Raw genomic sequence first — 22,780 nt, 5'->3', positions numbered from 1 at the left:
CATTTCAGTTCTCTTCATATAAACCCTACAGGTTTTTGTGTGCATGATACACAACCTGCTATCGTTATCTGCCTGATAAAAAGGCAAGAGTATTAAAAAATGTCATTTGGCACTTTGAAAAATACATGAAAACCTCACAGTAGCACACATTGTTTAAATCAGTCAAAGATTGAGACAAACACATTATGTTGACAAACATTTCATGTACAAAACAGACCAACCAATACCTCCTTTGCAAAAACTGATTGCAGCTAGGGGCCCATCATTGTCTGTAAAACAGCTTAGGCACATGATACCACTTATTTCTGTTTGTTCAATGTTTTTTCCCTTTGTTTTGTGGATTAATAATATTTTGCAGGCATGATGTTATGACATTACCACAATGCAGAGTTATTCATAGCATGTTTGAATTTCCATATGTTTGTGTCAACCCACACAGAGAAATATAGGCATATGAAACGATGATGACGCATACTGCATCATTTCGACAAAACAATTAATACTCATGATATGCAGCAGAAATCTGTCAAATTAACCAATCTCATGGCCTATAATGAAGTGTCTTGGAGGTACAATACTGACATCTTGGATTATGCAAATACAGATTCAATATTTTAGCTTCCAGGCAAATCAAGTTACAAATGTCATCAAATCTAATCTAACCTTCCTTTACCCTCCCTCCCTTCATTTACCCCCCCCTCCCTCCCTTCTTTACCCCCCCCTCCCTCCCTTCTTTTACCCCCCCTCCCTCCCTTCTTTTACCCTCCCCTCCCTCCCTTCCTTTACCGCCTGAAATGTTAGCCTGTTTTGGTGTGATGGAGTTTTGGCCTGCCTGGTGACATCACCAGTAAATTAGTTAACAGACCAATAAGAAAGATAATTCAAATTCTCTCTGCCAATGACAGCTAGTTTTAAGTGTTCCCCTCCCCACTCAGACCACTCCCAGACAGTCCTAGCAAAATTCTTGCTTGGGAAATTGCTCTTTGCTAAGAAGCTATTTTTGTTTATTTTTGACCATTTTAATTGAAAACAATCACAGTAAGATACTTAATTATTACCCAGAAATGATTTGATATTGAGATAAAAACGGCTGCATTGGACCTTTAAAGTGGGGACAAAAAGAGAGAGAAAGAGAAAAAGAGAGAGAAAGAGAGAAAAAGAGAGAGAGAGAGTCCTGGTAGTAGATGCAGTGTCAGTCTGGTTTGAGGCTCCTATCTTCTCCTCCTCTCACACAGCCATCCTCTATTCCTCTCCTCCGTCTATACTGGCTTGAGGGGCCTAGGCCAGTCTATGAGGACCCCTCCACGTTGATGGTGGTGACTGTGGCCATGAAGCACCTCTGGAAGAGGCGGTCTGGGTCTGGAGGCTGGTTGTCACAGTCCAGTTTACCACTCAGGAAGTGCTTCTTAAACCCTTGGGGACCCGTAGGGGCGCTGCTGGGGTGACTCTGACTCGGCCCCTCTCGCGGACTGGGTTCAGCACCTGGAAATACAATGTTTTCGCATTTGTTCAATTTTGTATTTATTTAAAGTAAGTATCCCCTCAGGTGTGTCTGATGAAGAATCATGCAATACATTGCTTTGAGATGGAGAGCTTTTCTCTCTATGGGTCCCCGCTCTAAATTGTTATAAATATCTGCTGACTGATATTGAGAGTTAGTTATTTTCCTTATACTCCAGAACCAGTAGCAACTTATTCATAAGAAATATGGTTTCTGAGTAGCCATGCTGGAAAGCATACAATTGAATGACCAACTGAAATCTCAAGTGGAAAGGACAAGGAGGAATGCTAGATAGAGACTGTATAAAAATCTATTTGACATGTCATAGGAAAAATCTTTCGCTATTGTTATTAGGGACAAAAATACCATCTTGTAAAATGAATCAGTCTACTTCCACATTCACACAAACTGATTACACTGAGTGACAAATAATCGACTCCTACAAGCTTGTCCAACATCTAATTGAATTCTAATTCTATAGCCTTTCTTTTCACTATAAAAACCTAAAACTCCATGATCTCTGTAGACAGTTAGCTGATGGATTCTGTTCCCTTTATCAATCTGACAAAGGCGATCACAATGGGAGTTATTGGTTGGCATTGCTCGACTGGTCAAACGGTGCATATTGAGAGTGAATGTTAGTGAGTGAGAGTGCCTTTCATATGAAAATGACTACCCTGAGTCCTTACTTTGAGAATGCTACAGACTTTAGATTTTCAGACCTACATTTTGTTTTTGTTTAATGAAGCTTTCATTTTGAGAGTAGAGTTGTGTAGTTAACGAAAGGCACTCTGAATTCCGCATTAATCTACATTACAATTACGAGCAGACAGCCGTCCCTTTCAATATCAGCTCAGTTCCATCCCCCACTTTGAAACTGATCACAGAGGATTAACATCAGTAGTCCAGTCCACTGTGGATTGGTTGTTTTTTCTTCTGATTCCTCATCAAATATCAAGGGCAAAGCAGCATTCATTGTTTTTCTCAGCATGGCAGCATGGGGTATATTTTGTTATTACGCTGGCCTGGCTGGCACACAAACAGACGCACACAAACATACACACACACACACAGTTTGAAAAAGTATTCACCCAGTTCAGTTCATGCATATAAAAAATATCAAAATCAGAGTTTATTTGTCACGTGAACAGGATACAGCAGGTGTAAACAGTACAGTGAAATGCTTACTAGCAAGCTCTTTCCCAACAATGCAGTATATCAAAGGTAAGAAAATAAGATAAAATACAAACACATGAGAAATAAAAACAAATGAGAATGTACGCTTTATACAGGGTCATGTTTTGAATGTGCTGCGCAAATTGAAAGCTCCAAGGCTACAAAATGTGAAAAGTCAGCATTTGAATACTTTTCCCAAGACATGTTCAAGGCCATAGAAAATATTTTTCGAAAAAGAGAAGGATTAGAAGGATCCTTGCCCGTGTACCATGGGCTTTAGACTCATTAAGTAACTCAGGCAGAATGTTGGGTGAAGGAAGGTAGTGGGTTCTCTCATGTGGAGGCAACCACGCACACACGCATGCGCAAGCGCACACAAACGCAAACACAAACACAGATAATTATCTCAGCCGGTGTGAGAAGAAATTAACTGTGAATTTATCTATTAACGGACGCTTTCTGGCTTCCTGCAGGCTTCCTCCATGGTTATCCAACTCAATGGATCTTCTATTAACCGAGCGGAAAGGACAGTGGAGACAGGGAAATCAAGAGGGGGAGAGGTTTGCCTCTTCATCAACAACAAATGGTGTGCTTACTCGAGCGCAGTGGAAGTCTCGACCCATTGTTCACCTGATGGTCAAATACCGACCCTTCTACTTCTCGAGGGAGTTTTCAGCTGTTATTGTGACTGTTGTACACATTTCACCTCAGGACAATAAATATAGCAAGCTGGCACTTAACGAACTGTATGAGGCTATAAACAAGAAGGTAGACTTGCACCCGGAGGCTGATTTCCTTGTTGCCGGTGATTTTAATTCCACGTCATTAAGACACGCGATGCCCAACTTCCATCAACATGTCTTCTTCGCCACTAGAGGCGATAAAGTCCTAGACCACTGTTACTCTACCCACAAGCAAGCATACAGGCCCTCCCGTGTAGCACTGTTATGGTGACCGTATTACTGCCACACCGGCAGTTACGAGTCATGACAGCAGTAAAATATACCGTGTGACCGTTTAGTCATGGTAATTATGCTTCTCCAAGCTCTGATGCTGCAAATGGTCATTAATAGCCTACCAAACTTGCTAACTGCCTGGTACTCAGCACTCTATTGTCACTCTAATCACTCTGACATTTGTATTTGTATTTTGTCAAGGCAGCAGCTAATCTTCTTGGGGTCCAGCAAAATTAAGGCAGTTATGCAATTTTTAAAACATTACAATACATTCACAACATATTTCACAACACACTAAGTGTGTGCCCTCAGGCCCCTACTCCACTACCACATATCTACAACACAAAATCAATGTGTAAGTGTGTGTATACTGCTATTTTATTGTGTGTGCCTATGTTTGTGTTGCTTCACAGTCACCGCTGTTCCATAAGGTGTATTTCTATCTGTTTTTTAAATCAAATTTTACTGCTTGAAATGCAAATAAATCCAAATCTAAATCAAACACTTCATGAGAGCCCATAAGCTCATGTTGCGCAACATTTCTATAGGCTATGCAATTGCGTGAGAAAGCAGAGTTTTGATGGCCTCTTTTAAAAAGAGGAGGATCCCATCAGCTTTGTATAGGCTAGGCCTACTATATTTATTTATCAACTTTCCTAATATTAAGCACGTTGCTTCGCTTTACAACAGGAGTATAGCCTACCTGGCTGGCATGAAAATGAACCATGGGAAAAGCGTCCTCCATTTGCTATTTTAGTGCAGAGATTACATGTATTTTTTTCCCATGCCCCTGTTCCGAGACAGGTGCATAATATGGTCCATTCTAAATCAAAACTAATGTCACACATATCTATTATTTAGTATATGTAAAGACAATATTAAATTAAGAATAGTCTGAAGGGTGACAATATTAGCCTATCACTTGTGAATGATATATTATCACTTGTGAATGATGCCCAGCTAGTGCATTAAGGCAAGAAACAGCTCATACCTTTTTTTTGCGCCTTTTTCAAATCATAGCCGCACACTTCATGTATCCTAGCCCATAAGCCTATATGTTTTGATAAGGTTTGTATCATAACTAAAGTGGCCATATAACTTCTTAAAATTAAGCACATTAATCTGCTTTATAACCGGTGTAGAGCCGAACTGGTATACTGGCATTTCAAGTTTGGGGAAGATAATTTTCACCATAAAAATGCACCTTTATAATAAAGCATTACATGCATAATCGCATTTGCAGTCACTTTCGAGAACAGTGTTTTCCCGCTAATTTATTGCACTTTGGAACATTTGCGCTTATAGCCTACTGCCGTGTGCACATTGCTGCGCTTATAATGTGAAAAAATAGCATAATAGTTCATCAACATTTTAAGCTAAACTATCAACGTTTTTTGATGCGAGTGATTGTATTAATTTGGAATCTATTGCATCCCACAACTGTCCCAGAGTATGTTTGGAATATTTATTTATTGCACAGAAGGACAAGTTGACCAATAGAATAGGTCAACTTTTGTACTATGGGGGATAGTAGATTGACATAGGCTAGTGCTTTTGCTGTTCGTTAGGCCTACTCATCTTGTTGGCTGACGAAAAATAGGCTAAATGTGGACAGTTCTAACATCTTCAATATGCGCCTCGGAATTTGATAAGAGGGACGCGCGCAGTTGCTTCCCTGATGTGTCTATCTTCACTCACTTGTAGCCTACTTCTTAGCTGAACTACCTGTGAGAAGGACCCATTCATGTGACGGGCATTTGCTACATCTGAGCAAGCCATGTGAGTGAGAGGTGCTTCGGAGCACGGCAGCCGGCAGCCAGGAGAAGGGAATTATAATTAGCCTATTATATTCAGGCCAAGGGCACAACGGCCACTTTGGCTGCAAAAGGCATGGATCTTTTAGGGGGCATTACGGCCACGAAAGGGGGATGCCACTGGGAAATTCGAGGCCTGGTGAGAATATTATCAAGTGCTTGTCAAATTGTGAATGAGAGACTGATGAAGTGTTTGCAGCTTGCAACTTTTTTCAAATCATCATTAGAGTGCCATCATGCAGCCTTGGAATGTATTAAAAATCAAAACATACAGCCCAACGTTTGTATCACAACTAAAGTTGCATAAATAACTCTAAATTAAGCATATAAGAGGACCAGTTTCTTTGTTTACCGCTCAACACAGAATAGCCGCATGTGCGCACATCCTTTTAAATCGTTTGGAGTAAATATCCTTTCTATTTTATTAATGTTTATGTTCAGTTGTATTCTTCATACTATAAAATAATAAAAAAAACAATGCCACGGAATTCTAAGCAAATCTTGTCTGCTAAATTAACCAGTGTAGCCCACAGCCATATGCCATAGCCATATCAGGGCCTAACATAAGGACAACTCAGAGTATGCTATTCTGTTCTTCTGAAATAGACTACATTTTCTTCATATCATGTTTCTTTAGACCTGTCTAAAATAAATAATGGATTTATTGTGATGGTGTAGGCTCTATTAAATGGATTTATTATACTTTTTTAAATGTAGATGTTCCAAAGGTCTGCATCAGTGGCTTGTAGGCTATGCATGGCAGCCAGGTGATGCTAAACGTGTTTATGCTAATTAACGGTAAATTACCGTGAGACCGGCAGTTATTTGCTTGACAATCACCGGCTGACAGAATTTCATGACCGCCACAGCCCTACTCCCACGTCCCCCATTTGGCAAATTAGATAATGACTCTGTACTCCTGTTTCCAGTTTACAAGCAGAAGCTCAAACAGGAAGTACCCGTGACTTGCTCCATTGAGAATTGGTCATCAGAATCAGAAAGTATGCTACAGGCCTGCTTTGCTAGCACTGACTGGAATATGTTCAGAGACTCTGCCGATAATATCGACGAGCTAACCATCTCTGTCATCGGCTTCATTAAGAAATGCATCAGCGATGTTGTCCCAACAGTGAAGGTTTGCTGCTTGCCCAATCAAAAGCCCTGGATTAACACAGAGATTGTTGCCAAACTAAAGGACAGGGCTACCGCACACAGGGGTTTCGCAGACAACCCTGAGGCAACGGCTGAGGACAGGAACATGTACAAGAAGTCCCACTACGACCTCCACAGAGTCATCAAACGAGCAAAAGGACAATATAGGAATAAGGTGGAATCATATTACACAGGTTCCGACACCCGCCGCATGTGACAGCGGCTACAGTCCATTACAGATTATAAAGAAAGACCCAACCGTGATCTGCCCAACGATGCCTCTTTACCAGACGAACTCAATGCATTTTATGCACGCTTCGACAATAACAACACCGTGCCGTGTGTGAGGGCCACCATCGACCCAGAGGACTGGGTGATCTCGTTCTCCAAGGCCGACTTTAGTAAGATCTTTAATCAGGTCAACACTCAAAAGGCTGTGGGGCCGGATAGCATTCCAGGGTGCGTTCTCAGAGCATGAGCAGAACAGCTGGCAGGCATGTTCACGGTCATTTTCAACCTCTCCTTGTCCCAGTCTGTAATCCCAACATGTCTTAAGCTGACCAACATCGTTCCTGTTCCCAAGAACTCTAAGGCTTCATGCCACAATGACTACCGCCCTGTAGCACTCACATCTGTAATCATGAAGTGCTTTGAAAGGCTGGTTATATCACACATCAACTCCATCATCCCAGACACCCTAGACCCACTCCAATTTGCATACCACCCCAACAGATCCAGAGACGACGCAATCTCAATTGCACTCCACACTGCCCTCACCCACCTAGATAACAGGAATACCTATGTGAAAATGCTGTTCATTGACTACAGCACAGCGTTCAACACCATTGTCCCCTCCAAGCTTGTCACCTAGTTTAGGACCCTGGGACTGAACACCTCCCTCTGCAAATGGACCCTGGACTTCCTGATGGGCCGACCCCAGGTGGTGAGGATAGGCAACATCACCTCCGCAATGCGGACCCTCTACACGGGGGCCCCACAGGGGTGTGTGCTTAGTCACCTCCTCTACTCTCTGTTCACCCACAACTTTTGGCCACGCACGACTCCAACACCATCATTAAGTTTGCTGACGACACGACGGTGGTAGGCCTGATCCCCGGCGATAATGAGACAGACTATAGGGAGGAGGTCAGTGACCTGGCAGTGTGGTGCCATGACAACAACCTCTCCCTCAACGTCAGTAAGACCAAAGAGCTGATCGTGGACTAAAGAAAACAGGGGGGTGAGCACGCCCCCATTCACATTGATGGGGTTGCAGTGGAGCGGGTCGAGAGCTTCAAGTTCCTCTGTGTCCAAATCACTAAGGACTTAAAATGGTCCACACACACAGTCGTTAAGAAGGCGTGACAGCGCCTCTTCCCCCTCAGGAGGTTGAAAAGGATTGGCATGGCCCCTTAAATCCTCAAAAAGTTATACAGCTGCACCATTGAGAGCATTTTGACTGGCTGCATCACTGCTTGGTATGGCAACAGCACCACCCCGATCGCATAGTGCTACAGAGGGTGGTGCGGACAGCCAAGGACATCACTGGGGCCGAGCTCCCTGCCATCCAGGACCTCTATATCAGGCGGTGTGAAAGGATGGGCCGGAAACTTTTTAAAGACTCCAGACAGCCAAGCCATAGACTGTTCTCTCTGCTTCCGCCCGGCAAGCGGTACCGGTGCATCAAGTCTGACACCAACAGTCTCCTGAACAGATTCAATCTCCAAGCCATAAGATTGCTAAATAGCTAACAAAATGGCTACACGGACTATCTAAGTTTACCCTTGTATTTCTTTTGTATCTCTATGCACACTCACAGGACACACACTCTCTCTCTCTCTCTCTCTCTCTCTCTCTCTCTCTCTCTCTCTCTCTCTCTCTCTCTCTCTCTCTCTCTCTCTCTCTCTCTCTCTCTCTCTCTCTCTCTCTCTCTCTCTCTCTCTCTCTCTCTCTCTCTCTCTCTCTCTCTCTCTGCACTTTTATTGTCAGAAGGCTACCTATATTACAGTTTTTCTCGATTGCTAAGACACATTTCTTGAAAGCTGCTCTCCTTTTCTCTTAACTGTGAACACAAAACCCAATTTTCAAGCTACATTCACAAAACCTCAGACTCTTCTTGCAAAACCAAACTTTCACCTCAAAACAGTTCAATCTGTGCTCAAAACTGAACTATGTTGTCAAATCGTGCCCTGAGTCAATCAAAATTAAAAACACTACTGAACAGTCACTAAACACTACGTAGAAAAATAGAAAACACAATGCTCAGGACATGAAGCTGGAGAAATACATGTTTATTGTTCACTGTAGGCTAAATGCATGTTGCAAAACAAAAAAACCTGTGCATTTAGCACTTGTAAAAACAAACAGAAATCATATGCGTTTGCCACTTGTGTACAGTAAGCCCATGTAAAAATAAAGTACAAAAATATACAAATAAGTGCATTACTCAGCCACAGCATCATGTCTCCGTACTGGGTCAGGCCACAGGACTTCATCCACATCACAGGCCACATTTTGCCTGGCCAGGCAACGGGGGAAAAACCCCTGGCATGCCGTATCCAGGCTTGGCATGCCTCCACACCTATGTCACCACAGGCAAGTCCCATGGCTTGCAGGAGATTTACCCTGGTGTAAGGTTGGCGTTCATATACCTTCCACCGCCATGAGGAGAATAATTCCTCAATGGGGTTTAGGAAAGGGGAGTACGGTGGAAGGCAAAGATTGATAAAACCTTGGTTCATATTGTACCACTCTCTCTAACCTGGAGGGCTCTGTGAAAACTCACATTGTCCCAAACAACAACATAGATGGGATGCTCATCCTGCTGCCCCTAACAAAGCATCTCACATGTGATTGAGGAAAATGAGGAGCTGGTGAGTGTTGTAGGGCCCCAGGTTGGCATGATGGTGGACAACCCCATGATTGCTGATGGCAGCACATAATGTGACATTGCCACCACGCTGCCCAGGAACACCAACAATGGCCCGATGGCCAATCACATTCGGCCTCTCCTTCTCCTTTTGGTGAGATTAAACCCAGCTTCATCCATGTAGATGTATTGATGGGGTCTTTCCATTGCATCCAGTTGAAAAACCCTCTGTAGAAATAGATAGTTTTGTAAGTGATACGGAAAAAGTGATTTAGGCCACTACAGTAAATCACTACTTAGAGTAATCAACATTGAATGTGTCTGGATATATGCCAACCTGTACATACTGGAATCTTTGCTCTTTGACTCTGTCTGAGTTGCGATCAAAGGGCACTCTGTATAGCTGTTTCATGCGCAGTCTGTTGCGCTTGAGGACACGATCAACAGTAGAGAGGCTGACACTGTTGATACCCTCAAAATGTAAATGGTCCTCAATGATCTTCTGCTGAATTTCGCTCAGTTTAATGGCATTGTTCTCACGGACCATATCAACAATTAGGGTCTCTTGGTGTGGGGAGAACATACCTGTCCTCCCACCCCCATGTGGCAGTCTTTCAATTCTACAAAAAGAGAACATGGAGTTACAAAAAAATATACATGGAATACTAGGCCTACAAACAGTTAGACCAACCCTCCATTACAATACTACAGTACATTGGTACAGTGATGTACTGAAACATATATTTACTTACAGTATACTGTGGTACAGTATATAGTATGTCATACAGTAATTGCTGTCAACATTTACATACTGTACTATAATGTCAAAAAAGGTAATTACCTGTTCTCTTCTCTAAATCTTCGGATTATGGTGGACACAGTGAATCTACTGATGTTTGGTTGTACCCTTTGTCCAGCCTCCCTCATGCTCATACCATGGACAAGAACATGGTCAATCACAGTAGCTCTGATTTCATCAGATATTACTGTTCTTTGTCTTCGCTAACCAACTCGACCACCTCGACCTCCTCTCACACGAACTCTTCCTCTCAGATTTCTATCCATTGTAGGGCCTCACAAACCAGTGCTCTCTGAACTGGCTTACTGTATATGTTCCCTCACATCATTAGCCACAAGTGTGATCAATTTTGAGTTGTTGTGTTCAAGTGGTGACACCTGTGCTCTAATTGTGTTTGACTTTTGTCACCTGTGCTCACCATTATGCAGCACGGGTGCATCACAATGAAAATGTGTTGGCAAGTTATGTCTAAACAGGTGAAAAGTGCTTATGGTTTTGCCAAAAGAGTGATTGATTCAATCAGTGGGTTCAGGCAACTGAGCATTTGGTTCAGACAATAGGGTTTAGTGTTTTAGCAATTGAGAAAAACTGTAAGTACAGCCTTGGTATCTGTAGGAGCCCTTTGCTAGAGCATTCATAATCAGCCCCCCTTTTCAATGTTATTTGTTCCTACTAAGGAATGGGCATCTTACTCCATCCTATACACCAGAAGTCATTCCGATCTGAATCTGAGTGCTACTGGAACCACAGAAGACAAATGCCCCAAGCCCTTCTGGCATTTAAAATTAAAATTATTTCCATAGAGGTGAGCTTCACTTCTGTTCATATCTTCTGTTTCCATCATGTACTGTAGCATTGCAACACCTTGAGGGTGGGATAAACGCACTTCAAATAAAATGATGTTTTATTGTCATCATCCTTCAACTCAACATATGATAATATGGCGGTTTCTATAGGCTCCTGTGGCATTGAGCGATTATGGCATGAGTGGTATTCATTGGGGCACAACGTAGCAAAACGTTTTTTAACAGAAAACAAAAACAAGCTGTTCTTATTAAGTCCAGGTAGTCCCTCCCTGTTTTAGTCAGTTTTCTTCTGTTTGGTGCCTAGTGAATACGACCCTTGCCTTGTAATAGCGGGTCACACTGTTGGTGACATACCTGGTGCTCTGAGGGGCAGGCCGTTGTCCAGGCCTCTGGGTTTGGTTGCGATGAACAGATAGCACAGGACACAGATCGTGATGATGAAGGCTAGCAGGACCACAGCTGCTATGGACAGGCCAACCAGCGCTCCCAGACTGTCAGAGAGAGAGACAGAAAGAGAGACAGAGAGAGAGAGAAAGAAGAGAGACAGACAGACAGAGAGAGAGAGAGAGAGACAGAGGGAGGGAGGGAGAGAGAAAGAGAAAAACAGAGACAGAGGGAGAGAGAGAGAGAGAAAGAGAGAGGGAGAATTTCATGGAATGAATTAAAGAGAAAGGGGAATATAAAGTACAGCAGACGAATGAAAGAGAGAATAGGAGAGGAAGAATAGAAGAGATTTAAGTTCTTCTATTCACTTTCAAAGATATAAACATTTCTATTGATGTTTGAAAATGTTATCATACGTTTTAGAAGTTGTGCAGCAGTAGCTGAGAGACTAACTGTTGAGTGTGATCAAAGGCAAAACATAATTCCCGCTTAGACAATGTTCAACTTCAGGAAATGAACAGATCATCAAATTCAAATGAAATTCTTCCACTGTATGCATTGCTGACACAAGCATTCCACTGAAATGAGAAGAGAAGTCCTTTGATGAAAAAACTATTTTATGATATCTACAATCACTGCCTCTGTGATGAGGTGATTTAGAAGGAGTCAGGCACAGGAGGGTAAATCACAGAATAACAGGATTTATTCTGTGTGGTGTCTCAAAATATGTTGCTAATTATGCTGTGATGATAAGAAGTCCGCTTACACTGTACTTTGATTATAAAGGTTTATTATTTCAAAGTATTCCAGCGTCAATTTACAGACATCTGCAGATATCTGGAGAACAACGTCCCAATCTGTTAATATGTTGTTTCTCCCCGTCCTTTGTTCAAAACATGGTATTTATCCTATGTAACATAAGATGGGTGGTTTTTGACAGACCAATCCCCGGCTTTCCCACATATCTCCAAATGTCCTCTATTCCAAGAAGCCTATGTAGCAATGTTTTTCCAAATGCTTCAGCAAAGCAGAGTAAAGTTCATCTATTACACCATTTGCAAATGTCAGCTAAATCAATAGACCTTTAGACACTACATTCTGAAACACAGAGTTACGCAGTAATGCGTTAAAAACACTCCAGTGCGCAAAACAGGCGCACTGGAAAATACAAGGCACACGGGGAAATAACCCGGCGATACAAAATACACAGCGCTCCACCGAGCTTCGCTATCCTCCACAATAAACAATCACACACAAAGACAAGGGGGCAGAGGGAATACTTATACAGGTACTGATGAGGGGATATGAACCAGGTGTGTGTAATAAACAAGACAAAACAAATGGAATGATGAGATGAGGAGCGGCAGTGGCTAGAAGGCCGGTGACGAACTCCGAAGCCTGCCCGAACAAGGAGAGGAGGCAGCCTCGGAGGAAGTCGTGACAGCCTCAAAGTATTTTCATTTGTATTTGAAATTATACCAAACTATCTGGTGTTTTCATTCCCAATCAGAATGAGAGATTTCTTAGTCTTTTTACCCAAAAGGCAAAGCACCTAAGAAAACTACTTCAATCAAACCAATTGACTGTTAAATCAATCAAGTCTCACCTAAAACTTGAAGCACAAGAGAGTGGAGGGAATAGTTAGCCTTTATCAGTGCCTAGTCAGGGCGAATATTATCAATCAATTACAAATGCATTTAATATGCATTCTGAAGAGCCTATAGTGGTTTATGAAGACAGATCACTGTTGCCACAAGATTCCAGTGCCACAACTTTAGAATACTGATGAATGAGTCTGAAGGCGACACAGAGCAGCTTTACGAAAATGTATTAGGATCAGCGACAGATTATTTTGAGATCTATGTGATGTGTTTGGCACACACACACACACACACACACACACACACACACACACACACACACACACACACACACACACACACACATACAAACCCATACTAAAGTCTAACTTAAGCCTAATGTATAATTTTCAACTTCCTGTTCTTAAAAAAGGCACCAAAGGAACACTTATGAACACCTGCGTCACTCTTTGCTCTCTGCCATGGGATTAAAATCATAAACCTTTATGTTCAGTTCTGTAATGACTTCTTTCACTTCTATTCATATGATCTCTCTATGATCAGTCATTCACTGTGGGATCCTCATAGCTTGGTGGTGATAATGTTGTATCGATTATGTCCACAGAAAGCCCTTTCAAGATTACTTTCTTTCACCACAGGCCCACAGGAATCCCTTTCAAGATGACTCTCTTTCTCCACAGGTCCACAGGAAGCACTTTCAAAATGACTTTTTTTCTCCACAGGTTGCCCTTGTTATCTATTTATAGAACTAGAGAGGATATGCTGTTGACAGGAACCTTCCACATTGGTGGTTGTCTTAAAGCAGCTCACAGGGAGCCTCGCTGGGAGCCTCGTATCCTTTTTATTAAACCGATTGAGCTACAACTATACAATATCACAAACACTACAGGATAGCCAGGCATTTTGTTACCGTGTGAATGAAAGAGATTGTAAGACAGCTACTGCACAATATCACAAACACTACACAGTACTACTGTATTTGAAAGGAGAAAACGGAACCCCCTCCCATAACGTTGGGTGGTTTGAAGGACTGACTCCATGGAAATGTTAAAAGGCCTGTATAACTGAATAACTGAATAATGCATTAAAGGGGCAATCCGCAGTTGCTACATTCATTTTTAGACTGTTAAATCAAGACCTCTGTAATCCGCCCTGGCATGCTGTCAATTAACTTCTGGGCCACATCCTGACTGATGGCATCCCATTGTTGCATAATCAATTCTTGGAGTTTGTCAGAATTTTTGAGTTTTTGTTTGTCCACCCGCCTCTTGAGGATCGACCACAAGTTCTCAATGGGATTAAGGTCTGTGGAGTTTCCTGGCCATGGACCCAAAATGTCGATGTTTTGTTCCCCTTATGGCAAGGTGCTCCATCATCCTGGAAAAGGCATTGGTCGTCACCAAACAGTTCTTGGATGATTGGGAGAAGTTGCTCTCGGAGGATGTGTTGGTACCATTCTTTATTCATGGCTGTGTTCTTAGGCAAAATTGTGAGTGAGCCCCCTCCCTTGGCTGAGAAGCAACCCCACACATGAATGGTCTCAGGATGCTTTACTGTTGGCATGACACAGGACTGATGATAGCGCTCACCTTGTCTTCTCCGGACAAGGTGTTTTCCGGATGCCCCAAACAATCGGAAAGGGGATTCATCAGAGAAAATGACTTTACCCCAGTCCTCAGCAGTCCAATCCCTGTACCTTTTGCAGAATATCAGTCTGTCCCTGATGTTTTTCCTGGAGAGAAGTGGCTTTGCTGCCCTTCTTGACACCAGGCCATCCTCCAAAAGTCTTCACCTCACTGTGCGTGCAGATGCACTCACACCTGCCTGCTGCCATTCCTGAGCAAGCTCTGCACTGGTGGTGCCCCGATCCCACAGCTGAATCAACTTTAGGAGACGGTCATGGTGCTTGCTGGACTTTCTTGGGCACCCTGATGCCTTCTTCACAACAATTGAACCTCTTTCCTTGAAGTTCTTGATGGTTGATTTAGGTGCAATCTTACTAGCAGCAATATCCTTGCCTGTGAAGCCCTTTTTGTGCAAAGCAATGATGATGGCACGTGTTTCCTTGCAGGTAACCATGGTTAACAGAGGAAGAACAATGATTTCAAGCACCACCCTCCTTTTAAAGCTGTCAGCCTGTTATTCTAACCCAATCAGCATGACAGAGTGATCTCCAGCCTTGTCCTCGTCAACACTCTCACCTGTGTTAACGAGAGAATCACTGACATGATGCAGCTGGTCCTTTTGTGGCAGGGCTGAAATGCAGTGGAAATGTTTTTTTGGATTAAGTTCATTTTCATGGCAAATTGCCATCATCAAAACTGAGGCAGCAGACTTTGTGAAAATTAGTATTTGTGTCATTCTCAAAACTTTTGACCACGACTGTACTGTACAGTAGTACAGTTTCTGACAGCTTCTGAATGACTCGGTTTTTCTGCCGGAATCACTGAATCACTGGACCTTTAACACCGGATTCATCGCTACCAGCTAGCTGCAACAAAATTGCCGTTGTGGTTTGGCTAATCAGCCTGAGCTAGCTTTGAGCCAGGCCCATCTCCCGGCTATCTACCTCTCTGTCAACCGGACGGGACCACCTAGTGTTGACACGGAGCCCCGCCGATCCAACACGACTGGTCTGCCGACGAAATCGTCTGATGTGGTTACAACAGGCTTCCCGTTACGACGTCGACCACGAAGATTCCATCTGCTAGCCCCGGCCCGCTAGCACACGCTAGCCGTGGCCTCTTGCTCGCTAGTGCTTTAGCAGCCCCCGAACTACCTCCGAACTATCCTATTGCTGTTCACCGGACCTTATGATAACTCAGCTATACAGCTGATGCCTGCTGGACTGTTCCTTTTTACGGTACCGCATCCTGTTTATGTTTAGCCTCAGCCCAAACTGTGTCGCCATTACCAGCTGTTGTCTTAGCTCTCTCAAATTACAACTGTGATTGCTTTATGCCTCTCTCCCATGTCAATATGGTTTGCTTATTGCTGTTTCGGTTATTTCTTATTGTACTATTTCACTGTAGATCCCCCAGCCCAGCTAAACCTGCCTTAGATAGCTCCTTTGTCCCACCCCCCATACACGTGGAGACCGACTCAATCGGTGCCTCCAGTGATGCTATCTCTTTCATTGTTACCCAACGCTTAGGTTTACCTCCACTGTACTCTTATCCTTCCATATCCTTGTCTGTACATAATGCCCTGAATCTTTTCTACAACGCCCGGAAATGTGCCCCCTTTATTCTCTGTACCCAACGCACTAGAAGACCAGTTCTTAAAGCCTTTAGCCGTATCCTTATTCTAGTCCTCCTCTGTTCCTCTGGTGATGTAGAGACTAACCCAGGCCCTGCAGCCCCCAGTATCACTCCTACTCCCCAGGTGCTATCATTTGTTGACTTCTGTAACCGTAAAAGCCTTGGTTTCTTGCATGTTAATATCAGAAGTCCCCTTCCTAAGTTTGAGCTATTCACTGCGTTAGCACACTCCGCCAACCCTGATGTTCTAGCAGTGTCTGAATCCTGGCTTAGGAAGGCCACCAAAAATTCTGAAATGTCCATCCCCAGCTATAACATTTTCCGTCTAGATAGAACTGCCAAAGGGGGTGGAGTTGCAATTTACTGTAGAGATAGCCTGCAGAGCTCTATCATACTATCCAGGTCTGTGCCCAAACAGTTTGAGCTTCTACTTCTAAAAATCCACCTTTCCAGAAATAAGTCTCTCACTGTTGCCGCTTGCTACAGACCCCCCTCAGCCCCCAGCTGTGCCCTGGACACCATATGTGAATTGATTGCCCCCCATTTATCCTCAGAGTTCGTACTGCTTGGTGACCTAAATTGGGATATGCTTAACACCCCGGCCATCCTACAATCCAAACTAGATGCCCTCAATCTCACACAAATTATCAACGAACCTACCAGGTACAACCCTAAATCCATAAACATGGGTACCCTCATAGATATCATCCTGACTAACTTACCCTCTAAATACACCTCCGCTGTCTTCAACCAGGATCTCAGCGATCACTGCCTTATTGCCTGCGTCCGTAACGGGTCCGCGGTCAAACGACCACCCCTCATCACTGTCAAACGCTCCCTAAAACACTTTAGCGAGCAGGACTTCCTAATTGACCTGGCCCAGGTATCCTGGATGGATATAGATCTCATTCCGTCAGTAGAGGATGCCTGGTTATTCTTTAAAAGTAATTCCCTCTCAATCTTAAATAATGCCCCATTCAAAAAATACAGAACTAAGAACAGATATAGCCCCTGGTTCTCCTCAGACTTGACTGCCCTTGACCAGCACAAAAACATCCTGTGGCGTTATGCATCAAATAGCCCCCGCGATATGCAACTTTTCAGGGAAGTTAGGAACCAATATACACAAGCAGTTAGGAAAGCAAAGGCTAACTTTTTCAAACAGAAATGTGCATCCTGTAGCACTAACTCCAAAAAGTTTTGGGACACTGTAAAGTCCATGGAGAATAAGAGCACTTCCTCCCAGCTGCCCACTGCACTGAGGCTAGGAAACACTATCACCATCGATAAATCTACAATAATCGAGAATTTCAACAAGCATTTTTCTACAGCTGGCCATGCGTTCCACCTGGCTACCACTACCCCGGCCACCAGCTCTGCACCCTCCGCTGCAACTTGCCCATGCCCCCCCCCCTCCCGCTTCTCCTTCACACAAATTCAGACAGCTGATGTTCTGAAAGAGCTGCACAATCTGGTCCCCTACAAATCAGCTGGGCTAGACAATCTGGACCCTTTCTTTCTAAAACTAGCCACCGAAATTGTCGCAACCCCTATTACTAGCCTGTTCAACCTCTCTTTCGTAACGTCTGAGATCCCCAGAGATTGGAAAGCTGCCGCGGTCATCCCCCTCTTCAAAGGGGGTGACACTCTAGATCCAAACTGTTACAGACCTATATCCATCCTGCCCTGCCTTTCGAAAGTTTTTGAAAGCCAAGTTAACAAACAGATCACCGACCATTTCGAATCCCACCGTACCTTCTTCGCTATGCAATCCGGTTTCCGAGCTGGTCATAGGTGCACTTCAGCCACGCTCAAGGTCCTAAACGATATTATAACCGCGATCGATAATAGACAGTACTGTGCAGCCGTCTTCATCGACCTGGCCAAGGCTTTCGACTCTGTCAACCACTGCATTCTAATTGGCAGACTAAATAGCCTTGGTTTCTCAAATGACTGCCTCGCCTGGTTCACCAACTACTTCTCAGATAGAGTTCAATGTGTCAAATCGGAGGGCCTGTTGTCTGGACCTATGGCAGTCTCTATGGGGTGCCACAGGGTTCAATTCTTGGGCCGACTCTTTTCTCTGTGTATATCAATGATGTCGCTCTTGCTGCTGGTGACTCTCAGATCCACCTCTACGCAGACGACACCATTTTGTATACATCTGGCCCTTCATTGGACACTGTGTTAACAAACCTCCAAACGAGCTTCAATGCCATACAACACTCCTTCAGTAGCCTCCAACTGCTTTTAAACACTAGTAAAACTAAATGCATGCTCTTCAATCGAACGCTGCTGGCACCCGCCCACCCGACTAGAATCACTACTCTCGACGGGTCTGACCTAGAGTGTGTGGACAACTACAAATACCTAGGTGTCTGGTTAGACTGTAAACTCTCCTTCCAGACTCACATTAAGAATCTCCAATCCAAAGTTAAATCCAGAATCGGCTTCCTATTTCGCAACAAAGCCTCCTTCACTCATGCTGCCAAACATGCCCTCGTAAAACTAACTATCCTACCGATCCTTGACTTTGGCGATGTCATTTACAAAATAGCCTCCAACACTCTACTCAGCAAATTGGATGTAGTCTATCACAGTGCCATCCGTTTTGTCTCCAAAGCCCCATACACTACCCACCACTGTGACCTGTACGCTCTTGTTGGCTGGTCCTCATTACATGTTCGTCGTCAAACCCACTGGCTCCAGGCCATCTATAAATCACTGCTAGGCAAATCCCAGCCTTATCTTAGCTCATTGGTCACCATAGCAACACCCACCCGTAGTATGCGCTCCAGCAGGTATATCTCACTGGTCATCCCCAAAGCCAACACCTCCTTTGGCCGCCATTCCTTCCAGTTCTCTGCTGCCAATGACTGGAACGAATTGCAAAAATCTCTGAAGCTGGAGACTCTTATCTCCCTCACTAACTTTAAGCATCAGTTGTCAGAGCACCTTACCGATCACTGCACCTGTACACAGCCCATCTGAAATTAGCCCACCCAACTACCTCATCCCTATCTTGTTATTTATTTTGCTCATTTGCACCCCAGTATCTCTATTTGCACATAATCTCTTGCATATTTATCATTCCAGTGTTAATACTAATTGTAATTATTTTGCACTATAGCCTATTTATTGCCTTACCTCCATAACTTGCTACATTTGCACACACTGTATATATATTTTCTGTTGTATTTTTTGACTTTACGTTTTGTTTAACCCCATATGTACAGTGAGGGAAAAAAGTATTTGATCCCCTGCTGATTTTGTATGTTTGCCCACTGACAAAGAAATGATCAGTCTATAATTTTAATGGTAGGTTTATTTGAACAGTGAGAGACAGAATAACAACCAAAAAATCCAGAAAAACGCATGTCAAAAATGTTATAAATTGATTTCCATTTTAATGAGGGAAATAAGTATTTGACCCCCTCTCAATCAGAAAGATTTCTGGCTCCCAGATGTCTTTTATACAGGTAACGAGCTGAGATTAGGAGCACACTCTTAAAGGGAGTGCTCCTAATCTCAGCTTGTTACCTGTATAAAAGACACCTGTCCACAGAAGCAATCAATCAATCAGATTCCAAACTCTCCCTCATGGCCAAGACTAAAGAGCTCTCCTAGGATGTCAGGGACAAGATTGTAGACCTACACAAGGCTGGAATGGGCTACAAGACCATCACCAAGCAGCTTGGTGAGAAGATGACAACAGTTGGTGCGATTATTCGCAAATGGAAGAAACACAAAATAACTGTCAATCTCCCTCAGCCTGGGGCTCCATGCAAGATCTCACCTCGTGGAGTTGCAATGATCATGAGAACGGTGAGGAATCAGCCCAGAACTACACGGGAGGATCTTGTCAATGATCTCAAGGCAGCTGGGACCATAGTCACCAAGAAAACAATTGGTAACACATTATGCCGTGAAGAACTGAAATCCTGCAGCGCCGGCAAGGTCCACCTGCTCAAGAAAGCACATATACAGGCCCGTCTGAAGTTTGCCAATGAACATCTGAATGATTCAGAGGAGAACTGGGTGAAAGTGTTGTGGTCAGATGAGACCAAAATCGAGGTCTTTGGCATCAACTCAACTCGCCGTGTTTGGAGGAGGAGGAATGCTGCCTATGACCCCAAGAACACAATCCCCACCGTCAAACATGGAGGTGGAAACATTATGCTTTGGGGGTGTTTTTCTGCTAAGGTGACAGGACAACTTCACCGCATCAAAGGGACGATGGACGGGGCCATGTACCGTCAAATCTTGGGTGAGAACCTCTTTCCCTCAGCCAGGGCATTGAAAATGGGTTGTGGATGGGTATTCCAGCATGACAATGACCCAAAACACACGGCTAAGGCAACAAAGGAGTGGTTCAAGAAGAAGCATATTAAGGTCCTGGAGTGGCCTAGCCAGTCTCCAGACGTTAATCCCATAGAAAATCTGTGGAGGGAGCTGAAGGTTCGAGTTGCCAAACGTCAGCCTCGAAACCTTAATGACTTAGAGAAGATCTGCAAAGAGGAGTGGGACAAAATCCCTCCTGAGATGTGTGCAAACCTGGTGGCCAACTACAAGAAACGTCTGACCTCTGTGATTGCCAACAAGGGTTTTGCCACCAAGTACTAAGTCATGTTTTGCAGAGGGGTCAAATACTTATTTCCCTCATTAAAATGCAAATTAATGTATAAGATTTTTGACATGCGTTTTTCTGGATTTTGTTGTTGTTATTCTGTCTCTCACTGTTCAAATAAACATACCATTAAAATTATAGACTGATCATGTCTTTGTCAGTGGGCAAACTTACAAAATCAGTAGGGGATCAAATACTTTTTTCCCTCACTGTAACTCTGTGTTGTTGTTTTTAATCGCACTGCTTTATATTGGCCAAGTCGCAGTTGTAAATGAGAACTTGTTCTCAACTGGCTTACCTGGTTAAATAAAGGTTAAATAAAATTAAATTAAAATTAAAATAAATAGCTTTTGTATCACTGGCTAAAAGTCAAATTAAGTGTTAATGGAAAGTGTTTATGGAACGTTACTGTCACTGGAACACCAATTTCATATGTCAATGCATTTTGCAGACCTATTTGTGACATAAAGTTGAAATTCAATAAAGAAAGACCCATACACGAAATTCCCTTCAAGTTTAGCACTTTGACTCCGGTAGGCTATTCTCTGATATTTCAATGCATTTTTGTAGACACTCAGATCTGGTTCCTCATAATATGAAGAGCACCTAATTATCCACAGCTCCTACTAATTTACTTATTGAAGTCTTCACCTCTCCTCAACTGCAATACTGCACAGGTCGCTGTAAATGAGTGTGTTCTCATTCTCAAATCCACTGGCTGCATCATCATTAGATTTGTTTTATATGAATATGTTAATGTTGTGACATGACAGCATTCATTTTCACTTATAGGTTCACATAATACAACAAGCACCTTCCTGTGATGTGTTGATCATGATGGAGACATTGATGCATGGCTTCTAGGATTGTAGTTGCTTTTCACCAATACACCAATACACATTTTCATCAATACACCAATACACCACTACACCTATAACATTTGGGAGTTGCTAGAGAGGGATTCACTGTATAAAATAAAGAGTGCAGTGCAAAGTGTCATGTGCATTCCCTATACATTAGCATAGTTACATTCTTCTTCTTACCTCAACCACCACATGTATCCATACTCATATGGGAAAAAACTGTTGGGGTCATCACAACAGTATTTCATGTCATTGAAGCCGCAACAGAAAAGCGCTCGTGCATCGCTGTCCGGTTTAGGGCACGTGAACTCGTTTACGAGCACTTTCTCTGCGTTGTAGTAGCTCGTGCAGTCCGCGCTCATGCTGACCTCAAACACGCGAACACGCCAACCAGACAATTTGTTAGATCAGTTGAAGTTTCAATCCATCTATATTATTGTCAATCCAAACAGCTGAGTGCTCTGTGTCTTGCTGGTTAACTTGCAAGGTATTTAAGTAAGTCCCCATTACTGAGCCCACCTCTCTCTCTCTCTCTCTCTCTCTCTCTCTCTCTCTCTCTCTCTCTCTCTCTCTCTCTCTCTCTCTCTCTCTCTCTCTCTCTCCCCCCACTTCAACGCAATCTCCAAAGAAAACGCTATACCTCTCTCTCTCTCTCTCTCTCTCTCTCTCTCTCTCTCCCCCCACTTCAACGCAATCTCCAAAGAAAACGCTATACCTCTCTCTCTGTGTGTGTCTGTGTGTGTGCGCGCGCTCGTGTGCGTCTGTTCAGAATTGGCTTCATTTGCATCCACGTCCCGTTCACCAGGATGCGTGAGTTTATTGTCAGTTTCGCCCACTAGTTGGCTTGTTAATGGTTACAATCTATTGGAAATAGAAACACTTTAATTGCTTTTTGCTACTTAAAGCATATATTACCATGGATTTCTTTGGTGTGTGATTAGTGGGATGTTGAATGGTGCTCCTGTGTTTCTC

General features: G+C 43.3%; 1 protein-coding gene across 1 annotated transcript; it reads right to left on the bottom strand.

Annotated features, from left to right (window-relative positions):
- Positions 1-1,201: 1,201 nt before the first annotated feature.
- Positions 1,202-22,513, bottom strand: LOC121532798 (protein shisa-like-2A). Its single transcript, XM_041838590.2, has 3 exons — positions 21,989-22,513; positions 11,428-11,564; positions 1,202-1,482 (listed from the first exon to the last, which is right to left on the bottom strand). Exons 1-3 carry the CDS (start codon positions 22,168-22,170, stop codon positions 1,289-1,291), a joined length of 513 nt encoding a protein of 170 aa, XP_041694524.1. The 5' UTR covers positions 22,171-22,513; the 3' UTR covers positions 1,202-1,288.
- Positions 22,514-22,780: the final 267 nt, after the last annotated feature.

This window comes from Coregonus clupeaformis, chromosome 20, assembly GCF_020615455.1.
Source record: "Coregonus clupeaformis isolate EN_2021a chromosome 20, ASM2061545v1, whole genome shotgun sequence".
Classification (NCBI taxonomy): domain Eukaryota; kingdom Metazoa; phylum Chordata; class Actinopteri; order Salmoniformes; family Salmonidae; genus Coregonus; species Coregonus clupeaformis.
This window is presented reverse-complemented; position numbering and strand designations above follow the sequence as displayed.